This window comes from Meleagris gallopavo, chromosome 1 (assembly GCF_905368555.1).
Source record: "Meleagris gallopavo chromosome 1, MGAL_WU_HG_1.1, whole genome shotgun sequence".
Taxonomy (NCBI): domain Eukaryota; kingdom Metazoa; phylum Chordata; class Aves; order Galliformes; family Phasianidae; genus Meleagris; species Meleagris gallopavo.
In genome coordinates, this window is record NC_139404.1 from 7,570,080 (window position 1) to 7,589,591 (window position 19,512).

General features: G+C 39.9%; 1 protein-coding gene across 1 annotated transcript; it reads left to right on the forward strand.

The window, feature by feature from the left end:
* The first annotated feature begins 8,223 nt into the window (after window positions 1-8,223).
* HSPA14 (heat shock protein family A (Hsp70) member 14) lies at window positions 8,224-19,041 on the forward strand. Its single transcript, XM_085216213.1, has 14 exons — window positions 8,224-8,376; window positions 8,470-8,550; window positions 8,627-8,709; window positions 9,541-9,589; window positions 10,211-10,304; window positions 10,399-10,489; window positions 10,995-11,099; window positions 11,861-12,022; window positions 12,432-12,587; window positions 13,788-13,890; window positions 15,296-15,511; window positions 15,898-16,071; window positions 16,997-17,067; window positions 18,463-19,041. The coding sequence occupies exons 1-14, from the start codon at window positions 8,320-8,322 to the stop codon at window positions 18,539-18,541; spliced, it is 1,521 nt and encodes a 506-aa protein (XP_085072339.1). The 5' UTR covers window positions 8,224-8,319; the 3' UTR covers window positions 18,542-19,041.
* The last annotated feature ends 471 nt before the right edge of the window (window positions 19,042-19,512 follow it).

Genomic DNA, 19,512 nt, shown 5'->3' on the forward strand with positions numbered 1-19,512 from the left:
TTCTGCTAACTTTTACTGTGTGTGAAAGGCAAACAGACTGCCTGTGGTTTTAATTCAATGATGAGAGCCTACTGTCTCTACCTGTTTGACCTGCCCCACTGGGGTCCATGGTGAAGAAGTCCTCTTCAGCACAGGATTGGGAATTCCTGTTGGTTTGGCTCATGTCTTTGCTTTTCACTTTTCTTATGGCTGTAAGTTCTTCAAGATCTTGTGTTTCTTTCTCTGTTGTAGAACAGAACTCGGAGCAATAATATCTGAACATAAGAACAGCTCTGGGAAATCACCAAATGGTAACCTGGAAAAAAGACTTGAAAATTCATTTTAATGCATTTCTTCAAAGGGTGGTTCCATGGGAGAGATTGATGCTACTGATGGTGTCTGCTGTGTGGAAGGGAGAAGACAAAAAGCAGCAAGTCTTCTGCAGCAGCTCTTCTGCAAAAATCTCAGGGGTTGCCCCACACTTCCAAGGAAGTGAGGAGTCCCTGCAGCATCACTGTTTAACATCAGAGCACGGAGAGATTTTACAGTGTAAATGGTGTGATTGCACAAAGCTCCTGCAGTAGGACCCACCAACATAATGAGTCCCAATGGTGCAGTCCTCACATCTGCCCTGAAATTGAGTCAACCCTCATCAGCATGCACAGCTTTCCACAAATATGAGAGCTATTTTGCTTGTGTGCAACTACCTGGACCCAGGTGGCTAATACTAGTGACAAATAACAGGTGCCTGAAATACATCAGCCCTAAATTTCTCACCAAGGGAGAACAGGGCAGTTGTCACCTGATAAGCAGTGCAGCGTCCCTCCTCTGCACCCCTTGCCTCTCCCATTTTCAGTCTGGAAAGGTAAAAGGGGTTTCAGTCCATCTATTCAGTCATCAGCTGCCGAACTGCCAACAGTTGTGCTAATTTTCTCCTGCTGTAATGTGGTGTTTAGTGTCTCAGCCAACAATCAGGGAAGCTGCTGGAAAGAGTCCCACTGATTTCAATGACTGTCCAACAACATGGAGCCATACACGCTGAAAATTAAGCACTGATCCTCCAGACTCATTTCACACAGGCCACAGGACTGTCCTCTGTTACTAGTAATTATCATTATTATTGTCATTATGGGATTTGAAAAAAAGCCCATGAGAGCAGATGGACAGTGATTTTTATCTATCAAAATTCTGCCATTTAAGGAGGACTTTATCAGAGCCTAAAACAAAAGAGAATGGTTCCAGATGCTGTTCTGTTCTCTTTCCATCCTCCCAGCTGCTGACCAGTGATGGTGTCCACAGCAAAATTTGAATTTCATTCAAGTGAAATGCAAAACCTGTCAAAAAAAAAAGTCCTTACATACTGCAACAAGAAAATAAAAGCCTTAAGTTGAACAGCAGAAACTGGTAAAGCTGCCAAAGGAAAATTAGCAAGTTAGCTAAAGACAGGGTTCATTAACACTTTTTAATTTTTTTATTTAATTAAAAAAAGAGAGATGATTGCACTGTAGTTTAGAAATAGAACTCTAATTTCATCTTACAGAAAATGGTGGGCTTGTGGGAAAGGAATTTCTTCTGTCAACTCTGTACGGATCCCATTAACACTTCTTTTTTTATTTTATTAAAAGGAGCTCAGAATCTATCAACACTTTCATCTCAGCTCAATAAAGCTAATCCTAGAGTCAGTTTTAACATGGGCATTTAATTGTGTTTAATCACCTTCTGCAAAAATCAATTTAGGTGACACGATACTGACCAGGACTGGTCAGTAGAGATAAGGAAGAGTGATGTTCTAGCTACCCCAGCCTATTAAACCCATCTCTAAGCAGGCAACTAATTAATGTAGTTATCCTCATAACACCTTTGGGAGGAACAGAAAATGCTACGCTTGGGGTTTTTTTCAGACGAAGAACTCAAGAAACAGTAAATTTAAATGACTTCCTCAAGGTCACACTGCAAATCTCTGACAGCATGCAAAGTCACCTTCTTGTTTCAAGCTTGTACCCCCATCCCTAAATCAGTTTTTACACCTAAAATTAAGGTACCTGTCACTGACTTGCAGCTAAGTGTGACTTATTTTGGCAATCAGCTCTTCCTACACTGCTAGATTAGGCACCATTCTGTTTTGTAAGGAAGTGATACTACAGCGTACCAAATTCACCCAGTGCTCAATGAGCACCAGGGTTTCCACACAGAGCACAAAATCGAATTTCATTCATATTTTACCTTGGAACCAGCTTGGAAAGCTCTGGCATTGCACCATGACATCTTCTCTCATTCACGTTGTCACTCAGGCCTGCATTATTAACCAATAACATTTTATATTTACTGAGCACTCTCCAAGAAGGACCTCAGCACACTTCCTGCCTATTATTAAAACCTTCCAATGTCCCTGTAAAGTGATTCTGGCATCATTTAAGAGATGGGAAAACTGGGGCATGGAGAGGAAAAAGGCCAAAATGTAAAACGGAGTTATCTGAAGATTTTTCTATTATTTTCCATGGGGAAAAAAAAAAAAAAAAATCGAATGTACATTTTAACATTGCCAGATTTTACCTAAGTAATAAAATTGTTTAACCAACCATGACCATCACAGGTGTGCCTGGAGACAACAGCACCTGATGAGACTACGGCAATTCTCAAAACAGCAAAGAGAATACATATTTCTTTCTTTATTAACATGGATTGTGTATGCAATTATCTGAAGCACAGGCTTATTATTACTCTAAAGAAAATCACACACATTTTATTTTCATAATTGCGAACAGAGCTTTCTCAAATGTGACTTGTGTGAGTTCTCAATTCTAGCAATGAAATATATTCCCTGTGTGTCATTGGTGCCTTCCTCTTCTGTTGAATAACCTGCAATTGGATGAATAGTGGCAGAGGAGAACAGTGTCAGAGCAACATGGAAGAGGTTTGCATCTTTGGGACAACGTTACTTTCAAACTGAGACACTGGCAATTTCCCTCAGGAAACTTCAGTGTATGGGTTCACAACTCTTTGCATGAACACTGATCAGAGTCCCAGTCTCTTCCCTCTCTGCACTGTGCTGGTAAGAACACATCTGGAATACTGTGTCCAGTTCTGGGCTCCACAGTTCAAGACAGGAAACTGCTGGACAGTGTCCAGCATAGTGCCACAAATATGATGAGCGGCCTGGAGCATCTCCCTTATGAGGAAAGGCCAAGAGACCTTCAGTTTGGAGAAGTCTGAGTGAAGGATCTTATCAGTGCTTATAAACATCTAATGGGCACAAGTCAAGAAGATGGGGCCAGGCTCTTTTCAGTAGTGCCCAGCGGCAGAACAAGGGGCAATGGAAACTGGAACATAGCAAGTTCCACGTGTACATGAGGAAAAAAATTACTTTGAGGATAACAGAACATTGGAACAAGCTGCCCAGAGAGGCTGTGCAGTCTCCTTCTCTGGAGATATTCAAAACTTGCCTGGACACTTTCCTGTATGACATATTGTAGGGAACCTGCTTTAGCAGGGTTGTTAGATTAGATGTCTCCACGGGTCCCTTCCAACCTTTACAACTCTGTGATTCTGAGACTTCCAAACAAAAGCAAACTGATGTTCAATAGGCTTTATGTCATCTGAAGAAAAAACGTATCTTCTTGGGATATTCTCTAATAAGCACTCCAGTGTAAGTTAAAAAAAATAACAAACTGGCTTCAACTTTACTGCAAACCTACTGAGCCAAACTGGCTCAGCGCTGTAGATAATTTGTAACATTGCAATTACATGCTGTGTTGATGCCACCTGCAGGTATTAATTCCAGCCTTTCAACAGATCTTCCGGCCAAGCTTTCTATGCACTTTTTCTGCCAATTCTGATTCTGCAATCGGAATCTCGATCCATAAAAACACTCTGCCCAGCTTATTAAACATTAAAACAAGCATTTAATTCAGTGATTAATCACAATATTTAATTATTGACCCACTGACTCAACTTGCCTCTTCCCCGTCACCTAGCTACTGTGATCATGAAGCAATGAAGACACTGAAATCAACTTTATTATGTCCCTTTTGCAATGGATGGAAAGTGTTAAAGCAAACCCAGAACTCATCTGCATCCTCCACTGAAAGTCAACAACTTCAGGAGAGTTGCACAGGTATCTAGAAATCTAAAAGCAAGCAGTGCTTTAGTTATTGCCAAATACCGATGGTATAACTGCTTCTGGGGATTTAAGCAAGCTGTTTGAGGAGCTTATCTTATACAAATTTATACATATATATAAGATGGATGCTTTTACGAAAACAAGTGATGGGCAGACATCAGTAGGATGTTAGCACCTCCCTGTGCAGCCTCATGTTGTCTGGGGAAGGCCCTCTTTTTGAAAACCAAGAATGAAGTGCCACCTAGTGGATCTCCGTCGAGGTCTCCTCACAACCAAGCTCTCCCCTGAGTTTTCCTTAGCAGCTCCAGTGACTCCAGCCCCATCTCCAAGCTGGAGATCACAGTCTTCCAGCTGCCAGATCCTCCTTGGAGCTTAATTTCCCGATAATGAAGTCAGAAAACACATAAGAAAATTAAAAGGAATTCTCTCATCCTTCCTTTCTCATCCCAAGGGACATTTTAGAGTTTATACACTATTTACCAGCCACAAAACAGTCTGTTGTTTAGAGATACTTGCTCCTATTCTAAATACTTAACAGATGTTACTGCTTTCTTTTTTTTTCTTTTTTTCTTTTTTCTTTTTCTTTTTTTTCCTCTTCTATAATCTCCATGATTTTCCCGCTACGGACAGTATTTCTGCACTTAAGCCTTGCAGACTGCCTGGGAATACAGACATTATTTTGAGCAAGTTCATGTCACACTGTGTTTCCAGCTGGCCTCACGGTGGCAGGCCTGGTTTTTGGATGGCTGACAGATGTGCCACAGACTGGGAGAGAATGTGCACATCTGAGATTCTGACCTTGTTTCGGGCAGAGAAACATTTAGACACTGGTTTGGAAATGATGCTAATATGTTTCAGTAGCATACCAGGCCAAATCTACAGTGTTGTAGCAAAAGAGCGTGGTGGGTACATGCATGTACCTGGGAATGTGTGGAACATTAAGTAGACTGGGGATGAGTCTTTCTCCTGTTCCTGACCAGAGGAAGAGTTTTGCCCAGGGGTGCAAAAAGCTATCTTCTAGTTGCACTCTGAGTCCAGACTGCTACTGGCATCAGCGTTCCCCTCTTTCTTCCTACATTAAGCATTTTAAGGCTTTCACTTACTCACAGAACTGCCATAACAAGTAGGGCAACCTTTTCTTTAGAAGTGGGTTGTTACCCTATTTCTAAATTAACTCCAGCCCAGTACAACTTCACAGTTTCCCATTAGCTAAGGGAAACACATGAAGCACACAGACAGACAAGCTCTTTTTACTCCACTACTACTGGCTGTCACAAACAACTGATAAGGCATTTCCAGCTGCTCACAGGCAGGTTCACTTACAACTGGAAAGAGTGTTAACTGCTTTAGTTAAGATAAGCAGTACTTCTGTGTTTCTGTCCTGATGTATCCATGACATAAGAACACCTGGAAAATAACTGTAGATGTGCTTAGTAGTCTAGGTGATGTTGGTAGTGTGGCCAAAAGCACTTTTCCATGCATGCATTAGATATATCCTTCTAGGTTCTAATTCCATCTCCAGTCTTTTCATGTAAATGATGCTAATGGCACTAGGATAGAAAGCACAAGAGAAATAAGATTTCTGTTCTCCATGATCACCTCATGAACACAGACAGTTGCAAGCTAAGCTCCAGCTACAGAGCTCTTGGTCAGCCTTCAGTAAGCTCTGTTAGGGCAAGGGCAATAGTCCTATGACTTAGGAAACAAAACCCTCTGTAGTTTCAACTAGTAGCAAAGCTCCCACACATCCCAGAGATCCACAGGTCACTGACACAACCAATCACAAAGGCTGCCCAGCCAAGAGCTACCTTCAGTAGCATGTACACACAGGACTCACAAAAAACACACACAGGCAGGTGTGACCCCTTCCTCCATATGGCTGTTGCTTACAGAAGTTCACCAGTGCAGTCACACAGTGCACCTCCACATTCATAAACGCTCAAACATTCACACACCTCAAGTACCAGCATGGCCCAGCAACCCTGCCCAGATCCTGGGCCCCTTCCCCACTTGACACGTCAACTACCCATACCAGGGACCTACAGCACAGACCCATGCCAGTATCTGGCACTGAGGTTCACCCAGCCTCATCCAGATCTTACCAGTATCCGGTAATTAATCCTTGCAGCTTGCATATACACAGGAGAGAGGGTGCAAAAACACATAAATTAGTGTAACTGAACAGAGTTGGTTCCCCTCACTGCCTCCCTTTCTCATTATCCCTTGTTGCCTTGGAAAAGGTCCTTGTCCGGGTGCCTTCAAAAGAGCAGTCTCCTCTTACACATCCTTATATCTGTCAAGAGAGATCCACCAACACACACCATCAAAATCATGCTGGAACATGGTTTTCGGTGACTTCCATCTGTGTTTTAGCTCAAGTGTTGCAGCCCAAGCACATTCTCCTTTCTTTTCACAAAGCAACCCAACATCTACAGCTGCAAACCCATGTCCCTCCCTAATTCAGTGAAATTGATCTGAAGTAGAGCACAATGTATTTTGTAACTTGTGCTTAGAAATAGCTCATTTGAAAAAGTAGAAACCATACATTTTAGTAGCATATTTTACAAATAAAGTTGTTGAATTATGTGATTCTCATTTGCAAAATTGCAATAGTTTTCAAATGTTGTGAATAGTATTTGTATAGTATTGTAGACCAGAAAGCATGTTGCAAGGCTATTCTGTTTTGATAAGAGACCCTCAGCAAAAGAACAGCAGGCTTATCAAACGTCAAAGAAGCCAGGGACACCACACAATACCAAATTGTCTCATTAGGTTGGGATGCAACAGGGAGGCATGGGGATACTCCCCTCTATCTTCTTTCCAAGCTTGTCCCTATCCAAGGATGAGCAGATGTTCAAAAATAATGGCCGAGTGCTAAGTGAGCAATGTTATGATTTTGGCACCTATAATTTACTTATAATTGGCATTCTCCTACTGAGCATGCATCAATGAAGAAAGTTCATCTAGAGGATGAGCGAGGAAGACCACTGGATGAAGTAAAAGACTGTCAGTTGGACTGCCACGATGCTAAAAGGACGAAAGGCGGTAGAAGAGATCATGGAATAAAAGACTGGAGACCTCATAAATTACTACCTGATAGGAGTGTATATGTTAATTGTCCAACACGTAATTAATGAATATGTATTACCTGTGGGAATATAGAGGTCTCTGAAATATGTAATCTTTGAAGAATTTATGGTAAAAATATCCCCAGTGCTTCCCAGCGCCGTAATAAACATACCTGCTTTATAACATTATGTGGGTTACAGAGATTGATTCTGCACATCAAAACTCTCCAACATTAGGGAAAATTTCCTCTCGGAAAGCAGTGAGGCATTGGCACAGGCTGCCCAGGGAGGGGGTGGAGTCACCACCCCTGGAGGTGTTCAAAAATAGGACAGCAGTGGCACTGAGGGATGTGGTTAGTGGGAATGATGGTTGGACTACGTGCTCTTAGTGGCCTTTTCGAACCTTAGTGGTTCTTTGCCTCAGAAAAACAACAGCCAGGATTTTCAGAGGCTAAAAGCGAAGCACTGGGGATGTGCTACTGATGGGGATGTGAGACTTCAGCACGTCAGGAGGCGAGTTCTGCCTGAATAACATTAAATCTCCCTAAATTTTGGGCAGAGTTAAAGAACACATTGATTAGTAAAAATAATAACAATAATCTGTGGTAGTGCAGATGGATTTCTCCAGCAGAAGTGGACACAGCACGATGTACTTTCAGAAGTTCGCCACACCTGGTTGGGCTGTGCAGAATCAGCACTTCAGCATGACCGCCTCACTGATAATGACGAGACTTGGCTAAAAAAAATATTTACACTGTCTGCACGCGCTTCATTAAGTAGCCATAAAACCTCCTTAGCATATGCATGAAATAACTTCATTCATCCTTCTCCGTTTCAACTTCTGTTTTCGTAATAACCTGCTGTTAAATTAACTCCCGGCTCCGCGTACCGCGCTGCCTTCATCAGCCCTTTCCGGCCCCTAGCGCAAAGCCTGCCGCGTTGCCATGATCAATGACGTCACGCTCATCTTTTTTTTATTGGTCGCTTCGCCGATGACGCCACTCCCAAGCTGCGGGGTCGCAGAGAAGGACGGACAAACAGTGCGCTTCGTCGCGATTGGTTTAAGAGACGGGCTTTGATTGGTGGCCGGGAAGAGAGGGGGAGCGGGATTGGTTGCGCGGGGCATTGTGGGGTGGCGGGCGCGCGTGGCTGATGGCGGCCATCGGCGTTCACCTGGGCGCTACCTGCGCGTGTGCCGCTGTCTACAAGGTGTGCGAGCCCGGGGCGCCGCAGGATCGCGGTGGGGCCCGGGGTTGCGGGGCTGCGCTGCAGGGCGGCTCATGGTGATGCTTCTCTCTGCAGGACGGCCGCGCCGATGTGGTCGCTAACGACGCCGGAGACAGAGTGACTCCTGCGGTTGTGGCTTTCGCAGAGAACGAGGAGGTGAGGCTGCGCTCGGCGGCGGGTTGGGAGGGGCTCTGACTGGGAATTACTTCTTTTTTTAACTTGTTTAATTCAGGTTGTGGGCTTGGCTGCAAAGCAGAGCAGAATAAGGAACATTTCCAACACTGTGGTGAAAGTGAAGCAGATCCTGGGGAGGAGGTAAGTGATGTAGTGAAGTTAACCTGGCACTGAAAGGTGGGTACACCCAGCGTTAAAGGTTAATTCATTGAATTAGCTGGAAAAGATCCCTCAGATCATTGAAAGCTGGAAAAGATCCCTCAGATTATTGAGTCCAACCATTGACCGATCCCCACCACCTCAGTGCCATCTCTACCCTTCCCTCAGCACATCCCTGGCTGATGACTGCACCACCTCCCTGGGCAATTCCAGTGCCTCACCGCTAAGAAGAAATTTGTCCCATTATCCAACATTTATCTCTTCTCCTTTCACTGTTATCTGGAGACCAACCCCTGCCTTGCCACAGCCTCCTTTCAGGCAGTTATAGAGAGCCATGAAATCTCCCCTGAGCCTCCTTTTCTTCAGACCAAACAATCCCAGTTCCCTTAGCTGCTCCCCGTAAGACTTGTGCTCTAGACCCCTCATAGCTTCAGTTGCCCTTCTCTGGACACAGTCCAGGGTCTCGATGTTTCTCTTGTAGTGAGAAGTCCAAAGCTGAAGACAGTTCTCAAGATGCAACCTCACCACTGCTGAGTACAGAGGGATGATCACTTCTCTAATCCTGTGGGCTGCACTATTAGTAGTTGAAGGAGAGAGGAAGTCAGAACATTCACTTTGTTTTGTTGTTTTTTTTTTTTTAATCTCTATAAATGTATCTACAGCATGAGAAGAGGAATTTTGCCTAGAATGTAGCTTAATATGACACTAAAAGAAAAATTAAATTGACACTAAAAGAAACCCTAGCAAGATGAATTTCTTGCAGTTACTCTTGAGCAAACAACTTATTTTGCTATTCTGTGTTTGTCTTGACAGTTCTGGAGACCCCCAAGCAAAGAAATATATTAAAGAAAGCAAATGTTCGGTGAGTATGATCTAGTTTTTTGTTCTCAGAATAACTTGCTTCAGTTTACACTGTTGTTTTCTGCTGTTTGTGTTCTGCAGTGATCAGCTCTCAGTGTATGATCTGTTTGCTCTTGTATAGAGCATGTGTATCTCTTTACATAGTAGAGAATGTCATCACTTCCTGAGATGCGTCGCTGCAATATAGTCCAACAGAAAAATTACATACATCTCTTGACTGCATCAAGAGAAACAATTATTTTAATAACATTGTAGTATTTCTTAGGGTACTTTGCTAGTTACTAAAAACTTCCTGGCCTCTTGTAATATATGAGGAGAAGAAACATCTTGGAACATACCTTCCTTAGGATGTGTGGTTTTCCCTGGGTTTTTCACTGTTGATATCCATAGGTTTATTTTTATTGAATAGAAGCAGGCAAGTAGTTTAGTTGTTGTCATACAGAAAACATTTTAATAGCAAAAGGAAACTTACAGCACCGTGAATGTCACTGTTCTGTCTGTTGGATAATACAAGCTCCTCCTTTTTTATTCCTTAGCTATTAGAACAGAAACTAAATTGAACAATACTTTCAGTAGTAACCAAAGTATGCATCTAACAAGGGTATGTTGTCTTTCTTTACAGGTTGTTGAGAAGAATGGAAAACTTCAATATGAGATAGATAATAAACTTATTAGCCCAGAAGATGTGGCAAAACTAATTTTCAGTAAAATGAAAGGTATATAATAAATGTTCTTAAGCTGTCCTCATAGTTTTAAGATATGTTGATGTTTTGCTTTTAATCAACATGTTCTGCCTGTGTTTATAAACAGAAACTGCTCAATCTGCATTGGGTTCAGATGTAAATGACGTTGTTATCACTGTACCATTTGATTTTGGAGAGAATCAGAAAAATGCCCTTGGGTAAGAGGATTAAGATTTCTGTTATTTGACATGCCTAAAGCAGACCTGACAGATCAGCAATGGAAGTTCTTCTGCTGGACTTGAACTTGCAGCTGTCAATCAAGACATTAGGTTCCTATTTGAAACAGAGAAAATGTGAAGATAGGAAATAAAATCCTGCCTAGTAACTTTTCATGGCACTTACCTTTCTGAAATGAAATTCTCAATCAGTTGAACTGAATGGGAGTTTTCATATAATGAGAAATAGGATATGATTTAATATGCTGGCTCTTCTTTTTGTGGAGTGTGCAAGTCTGATAGATCAATGTTTTCCTCGACAAAAAAGCCTACAGCAGGTCCAGCTAACTGAAGAAAAAAATTGCAGCTGAACTTTTGTATTTTTCTTTTCTGGTCATTTTACTTATAACCAAGTGCTGAATTGGTTGTGTATCTAGTTCTGATGAGGTCTTAATGTGCATACCTTAGTGATTTCACTGTAGTTAAATGCTGTTGTGTGTTATCACAGGGAAGCAGCTGCAGCTGCTGGTTTTAATGTTATGAGATTAATTCATGAACCCTCTGCAGCTCTCCTGGCTTACGGAATTGGCCAAGATTCACCCACTGGGAAAAGGTAAATATTTTACTACTCAAACTTAAGCTGCTGTGGTTTAAATTTATAGAGATTTAACACATCGCATTCTAGCCTGAGAAATCTTAAATGAGGGAGTGCTGCATTGCCAGATTTTCAGGTTGGAATGTACAGTGTTTAAAAACTCTTTATTGTTCCAGTTTTTCACTTTTTTTTTTTTTTTAAAAGACATTGTCCTTAAGATTTGTCCCTGGATTGTGTTGTGCTTTAATGAGCTGACTGGCTTGAAGAAAAATGTATCCCTTCAACAGTAGATTTACACAGCCAGTTGGAGGAAGTGGGGTCACTTTACAGACACTTGAAGACTTAAAGGTTCTGCCTGGAATGTGTATTGAGTTCCTCTCAGGAGAATTCAGATAATTCATAAGGTTTTCAAAATAGCCATGACTGCCATCAGTGAAAACAGATGGCTTTCTTTCCTTACTGGCAATTTATTTTTTTTTTAATCATTTGCATATAATTGGGATCCATGACCTTAAATGTAGTGCTCAGTTGTGTTGTAGGATTAACGTTGCTGACTCTTGCTGTATAGAACAGAGTAACTTGTTCTTTAGGAGACATGGTCAAGTAGTGAGTGGTTACAGGATAGGTAAATACAAACAGCTGAAATCAAACTTTCTTGGCAGAACTGATTAAAACCTGCAATTCATTATACAGTAGTGGTGATTTTAGAAAGTATGCCAAAGTAAGCATAACTTTAGATGGCTTATTAATGCTACTTTCAATTTTCCTTACCGTGACAGCAATGTGTTGGTTTATAAACTTGGTGGAACATCGCTTTCTATCACAGTTATAGAGGTAAACAGTGGAATATATCGTGTGCTTGCTACAAACACAGATGATGGCATTGGTGGAGTGTGCTTCACAGAAGCTTTAGCACAACACTTAGCATCTGAATTCCAGAGGTAGGTTTTGAATGCCAAGTATGTTGTCAAGACAGGACATTGATTATCTGATGTTTGTTTTCAAAAAAAGAATTAATATTAACTTGTCAGATGTAGCAGACTGAGTCATTTTACTCACAAAGATAGTGAAGAAACAGTAAGCTGTTGGAGCTGAGAATCAGTTCAGAGTCTTATATCTTTATATAAATGTCTAAGTGAAGAGGAATGGCTCCACACAGTGTTCTTCAGTTAGAAATGGAATAGATGCTCTCATTCTCTGTGAATTTTCAGTAGAGTCGTTGTAGGTAATGCTAAAATGTCTACAGACAAATGTTAACAGCTCTGAGTAATATTTTTTTTTTCAGCAAGTTAATGTTGCCATTCAAATGCTTGCCTTTCTAAACAGACTTTTTTTTTTTTCTTAACGTAGGTCTTGTAAGCATGATATCAGAGGAAATCCCAGGGCTATGATGAAGTTAATGAACAGTGCTGATGTTGCAAAGCACTCATTATCAACATTGGGAAGTGCAAACTGTTTTGTAGATTCACTGTACGATGGATTGGATTTTGATTGTAATGTATCCAGGTAAAACAAACCTTGAAGCTACTACTGTTATGTAAAAGTGTGCTGTAAGATTTTCTGTTTTGTATTTAGAATGTTAATACGCTTTGGGATTTGGCAATGCTAGTTTTTGGAAACAGATGTAAGAGGGGAGGTCAACTTGTGGTTTCTTCTTTTTTCTTTTGAGCTGTCTTTCATGTTGATTCTGTCATGTCATGATCTGTAGTAGCTGAGCAGTAACACTAGAAATGTTTGTGTAATGGATTAAAAAAAATACACTGAAAAGGTACATGGAGATCCCATTTTTGGAGTCTGGTCCCTGATGAAAGGCAAACAGATACTAAATTACTCAAGATGTTTCTCTCTATTCTTCTTGTTGCTGTGATTCTTCTTCTTACAGGAAAGCGCTTTGGGACTCTTAACTAAATGAGCTTTAGAATGATAGGAGTCCTGGAAATCTTGATGTCTTTTTGACAGCTGTAATGAAAAATGTTTTTTATCACCTTGTTTATACTACTGTGTCCTGCTCTAAGTACTTTCTTTCTTGGAAATGATCTTTTAGTGAAGTATTTAGTAACTTTTTATCGTTCTTTCAGTCACCAGCAGCTTTGGCAAAGTGAAATTGGACTTTAGTTTTCTTTTTTCAAAGCTGTGCACGCATTATAGCAGCAGTTAGATCTGGTGAAGTCAGGCACAGTGTCTCCAAGCATGAGAAGCTCTGCTGTGTAGCATGTTTGGCTTGATTGGGATAATGATACTTGTGTCACAGAATTTGACTTACTGTGTTTTTGTGGAGTGAAAGATCCTATTCAGGTTTGAAAGAGCTTGAATTAAGCACTGGTTACTTTTTAATTTTACAAGTACCTACCCCTCAGAGGAAGCTTGATTGCCTCTGGAAGTTTAAGTTCAAATATTTTTCCTTCTTTATTGTTGTGTTCATGAGACTTTTTTTTTTCTTCAAGATTACACAAAGAAAAACGAACCTGAATTTCCTAAAGGTGTTAATGATAGAATAGATAGTACAAATACTATCTTAACAAAAGTAATTTCTTTAAGATTAATAAATTGGAAATCAGATCTTGACTGCTTAAAAATGGCATAAAATGAGGTATAGCTATAGAAGTAAAGTATATTCTAAGAGTGATTGATCTGCTTTGGGTGTTTGTTGCTAATGAATGACATTACACGGTTTTTATTGTTTCTTTTTTTTTTTTTTCTTTTTAGGGCCAGATTTGAACTTATCTGTTCTTCGCTTTTTAGTAAGTGTGTAGAAGCAATTAAAAAGCTCTTGGAGCAAGTTGAATTTACAGCTGAGGATATCAATAAGGTAATAATAATTGTCCGTGTTAAGCTTTATAGCTCCACAAGAAAAAGTAGGGGACCTGTTTTCCTTACACTGAGCTATTTCTGGATGTGTTTATGCATTTTTAGCTCCAGTGTAACAAAGCGTGTACATTCCAGGTCTTTAAAGGGTACTTGGACTAAAGTGTAAGGTAAATTCAGTCAATTATTTTTTGTTGATGCCTGCTGAGTGCGTGGCAGAGATTTGTCTCTGTTAGGTGTGTTAGTGTAACTCTCAGTAGATCTGAGGAGTACTTTCTGTAATACAGATTTTGCTTTCACTGCTTTTTGGGTTGGGTTAGCTGACATTTGAAGAAAGCCCAAGTTTCAGCTTGTTCTCATGAGTTAAACAAGGTGCTGAATGTCTGCTTGGTGCCACTGTTTCTCCTCCGTTCCTCCTTGTTAAGACATTAGATGTGAAATCAGTGCTTTAACGTCAAAGGTGTCGAGTAAAAAAATAGTAACTATTACTAGTTGCTTCAGATGTCCTTTTGGCTTTGGTACAAGAGAGTAACTTGATCCTAACTGCTGTGCAACTATCTGTAGGGAATATTGCTGTAATTGTTACTCATGGAATTGGTGGAAGAAGTTTAACAGCAGTTTGCCTTTGCAGCACAGAAGTAATAACAGGAGCATTGTCGTGAGTGTTGAGAAGCTTTTCCTTTCCACTCTGACCAACTGCATCTGGATGGCCATTTCTGTAGTTCACAGAAATACTGAAACTTGTGCAGCAGAAAGGCTGAATCATAAGATGTTCAAGGAGGGGCCAGGAGAAAGGTGTTTTCTTGGCTGTTAGAAGGCTCAGGGATAGACCTTTGTGTTGCCTACAGTTGCCTGGTTGGAAGGCATAAATAAGACAAAACATGACTTATTTGTGTAAGTACATGATGGAGTAGCAACCAGCACAACTTGTGATGGGAGGAAACAGGAGAAGGTTGTAGTATGAGGGCAATCAAACAATGAAGGTAGGGCCTGCAGAGAGATTTTGGAATCCGTATCTGTTTAGCTGCTTGTTGATGAGTTCTGAACAGGAGACTGGGCCTCTGGAGGTCTCTCCCAGCCTAACCAGATTTTATGATGGATTTCTAAATCTTTAAAATGCTTCTTCATCTTGTTGGTGCTTCTTATGAGAAACTTTTTCAGGATGCTATTTCAAACTTGCAAACTATTTCCTTTAACTTCAAATGCAAAAGGAAGAGAAGCTAAATGGAGATAGCATCAGAGTTGTTGTTTGTTTTTTTTTTTTTTTTTTTTTTAACAGCTATGGATACTAAAGGATCCCAGAACAGTTTATGGTTCTCTGTTGCAGGCTGTTGCCTGTCTTTTTTTGTTGTTGTTGTTTGGAAATTACTTTCTGAAAAGAGATTTGAAAACACTGTCGTATTTTCCAGGTAGTTTTGTGTGGTGGATCTGCTCGAATCCCAAAACTGCAGCAGCTGATCAAAGACATCTTCCCAAATGTGGAACTACTGAGCTCAATACCTCCGGATGAAGTTATTCCCATTGGTGCAGCGATAGAGGCAGGAATCCTACTAGGGAAAGAAAATCCTTCTCTAGAAGAAGAGGCGTTGTTTATTGAGTGTTCTGCCAAGGATATTCTTCTTAAGGTAAGGGTAAAATTACTTGAAAATGTTACTGCTGCAGTGGTTGTGTAGTACTACTTATGCGTTGATGTTAAAGAAATAATATTGTTTTAATAAATTACAACTTAACACCTGACCAGTGTATGTGTATTGGTATTGATAGAGCAGCTCCTCTTGACTCAAGAAGATGGATTGTCCTTGCTATTTCTTTAACAATTGCTGTGCCCTTGTAATTGCTGGATCTTTTTCACTTCCAGAAACTTTTTTTTTTTTTTAATGGAATTGTTGTGATGGTAAATACAGCAGAGGGAATGTATCTTGCATTTCTTTTCTCTTGGAGCACTATTACAAGGCTTCTGGCTTACTAAAATACTTTGAAAGGCATTAACTTTTTTTCTTTCTTTTTAAAGGGAGTAGATGAGACGGGGGCTGACAAATTCACAGTGCTATTTCCATCAGGGACCCCGTTACCAGCTCGAAGGCAGCACACCTTGCATGCTCCTGGAAACACTTCTTCTGTATGCCTTGAACTGTATGAGTCGTTAGGGAAAAGTCCTATGAACGAAGAAAACAAATTTGCACAAGTGAGTGTAGACATGTGCATGTGTGCTTGCAGTATAACCTACTTGGAAATGACATGGATTTAGGGGGTAAAAAATTAAATCGAGCAGTCATGCTTCCACTGTAACTTGTTACAAAATTAAAATGAAATGCATTTCTCTGGAAACTGTACTGGAACGTTCTATAAACGTACCGTGAATTACTGAGTGCTTTAAAAAAAAAAAAAAATCAGGCTTCCCTCTTGAGTTTATAAAAGTCTGTCTGGTTTTAAGGTTTTAAGGCACTGCTGTGGTGCATGCAACTCATCGGGGATGGGACACCATAACCAGTCCCTCTTGTACCTACTTAGAAATGGAGGTAATGAAGAAGTTAGTGTATGTACTGTAGTTCCTTTATGACCTTCCTAAATTAGGTTGGATGTTGGTATTAAAACCAGTTCAGATCAAGTGAAAATTTAACACCATGAAAAATGAAAAGATAACACTTGGAAGTCAGCCTTCTTAGAGGCTTGTTTCAAATACTGATCTTAGCTTTGCTTCAGTGTACTTTTACAGTATCAAAGAGACTTTTGGCTGAAACTGACAGAATGTTTGAGGGTAACTTTCTTCTTTCTACCCTGGTCCTGCCACAGGGTCTTGGAGGATAGAGTAAGGAAGTTGTCCAGAAGTTTAGAGTTGATATAAGTTCTCCAGCTATCTTGCTGATGGGCTCTAAAACATAAAAACACTGAAACAGTCATGCAGATGTTAATTTTTTTTTTTAAAAGGGAGACTTTTACTACAGGCGTGTGCAGTTTTCTGGGGCATGCTTTAATGTTGAATATTAATACCACATGTTAAACAGAATAAATTGCATACCTCAGTTACTGCGTGCATTGTTTTTCCTTTAGATTGCTGTGCAAGAAAGATCTTACACTTTTTTTATTAAGCTCTCTATTTTTCCTTCTAGATTGTGCTCCAGGATTTAGATAAAAAGGAAGATGGCCTACATGATCTATTGACTGTTCTTACTATGAAAAGGTACGCAAAAATATTTATTGTTCTGCCATTTAACTTGCTTCATCACACTTCTAACAAATGGTTTAACTATACCAGAGCAGTCATGCTCTCGGGTATCCCCAGGAAGGTGGTCTGGTAGTTCTGCTCAGTGCCCTCTTGGGAATAATGGAAGTGAGATCAGTCTGTACTAGTTGCTAATAAATACATGAAGGACTTCCTATGTACATTTATGAAGAAGTCTGGTGGTCCTCTCCTTTTAGAAGCATGTTAAGCATGAAAACCAGTACCATAGGAAATTGAGCTTCATAAACGTCCTTCTTAGAGAATTACCTGTTTGCTGTAAAGGATCTTACGGTTATGATAGGGGATGGGGAAGGGGATTAATACTGAAGAGTTTTTGCTGACTTTCTAATGTCTTAAAAAGTTGAGTATTTGGGCTGATGTGAAATACTTGTAATAGTTTATAAAGATATCCAAAGGTGGAATTCCAAGTAATGAAATCATTTTTGTCTTCTGAGGGTTCTCTTGAAATCAGTGCTGCTTTTCTAAATAATAAGAAAGTTCTTTAGGTATTGCTGAGAAACTAAATCCCTACTTGTTATCTGAGTACAAAATAATTTCATTTTCTTATGTTAACTATCAAGCGTATTCTATATTAATAGACATAAATACTTCAGTCTTGAACTGAGTACGAGTTTGCATTGGTAAGAGATATATCTTAAGATTCATATATGTAGTTGTGAGGTAAAAACTTACTAATTATTTTAAGAGTTCACCATTTCTTGTAAGTAATATTAATATTTTCTAAGGCATTACTTAGATTATTTTTAAGAGTTCTCCAATTCTAAGTTTAATATTTTAAAAAACTTAATTTAAGTATTAAAAGAAACACATCAGTGAAAGTTCACAAGAACACATTTCTGTCTGAATCTTGCATGTGGCTGTTTTATGCCTAGATTAAAAAGGATTTTATATAAACTTTTTTTTAGGAAGTTTTATTTCTTTGAAGGAGATTGTTTGAAGACTGTTTTGTAACAGTCCTCGTGCTTTGAGGAAGATGCATTTATCTGTTGATTGCCATTAGTCATTTCTCAGTATGACTGTTTCGAATATTACTACATATTGCATTTCCAAATCTGCACTAAGTTAGTTAAACAACAATACAAATATATAAGCTACGTTCCTGAATCAATTCTGTTATATTTGAGGAAAGCAAAAAGTTTAATGGAGAACAAGAAGTATGCATCTAAATACACAACACAGTAAACTAAAACTGAAATAAAGTTTAAATAAGCATATTCTTCCCTGCATGCTCTGCTAATTTTGCTTCCTTTTCATTTGCACAAGACTGCTGTTTCTCTGGGTCTTGAATACTAAATGCTGTGCTGAGATGGTCCTTTCTAATTTTTCTTTTAGGGATGGATCCTTGCATGTTACCTGCACAGATCAAGATACTGGAAAGTGTGAAGTCATCACTGTTGAAGTGGCATCATAATCTCATTTGAAAGGCAACGCCTTTCTGAGTCAGTTTTTGTCTCTTGCTGGCTTCTCCCGTAAAGTGATGACTGAAACGTGTTTAATGGATCACAGAGAACTGTAATAAAAAGTAAAAGATGAATTTGCCACCAACTCTGTTTGCAGTGAAAAACATGGTGTGGAATGTCAGGCTAGATGGAAGGCAACAGCATTGAATTATCAGCACCCTTTAAAAAAAAAAAAAAAAAACTTAAGAGGACATATCTCAGGTCTATGACTTAGCAACAAGCACGTTATGTCATCTAGCAAAACGTTTTTAAACTAATCAGGTCCTATACGTTTTCAGAGAGTATACCTGTAGTTTCAACCAGCATAAGCTGGCTGGCCCCTTAAGCAGGATTTTTCTGGAGTTACTTTAAGGTTTTTTTTGTCATGTTACCTGGAGAAATGTGTAAGGGTTATATGTGCTTATTTATGTGTTTATTAATAAAAACTTTGTACAGATGCTGTCATCCTCTATGCTGTGGCACTGTTCTCATCTCTAAATTACTAGATATTTGGATATCAATAGACACTCAATTTTGGGTAGAGGAGTATTAAAAAGAAGGTGCCCCTGCCTCTGTGATCTTTTAAAGTTAAGTGAATAACACGGCAGTACATCTTCTTTTAAAGATGGTTTTTTTTTTTCTTTTAAAGGAAGTCTTGGAAAACTCAAAGCCTGGTTCTGTTGGGGCAGTGCTGTCCCCTATCCCAGTACGGTTGCACCTTCCTTCTCTGGGCTTTGTACCAGGCTGACGAGCACCAGCTAGTGGCCGAATGTGCCTAATGGCTGTAAGTTTTACTGTGCTTAACAGTACAACTCGGTGGGGCTTATGGGGTTTTGGATTGAGTTGAAAGCTATTTGAACCGGGAGCAGCTCTTCTGAAAACTGTATTGTGATGAGGGAACGCTTTTGTTTGTTTAAAGCGTCTGAAATCTTTCTCTGTGACT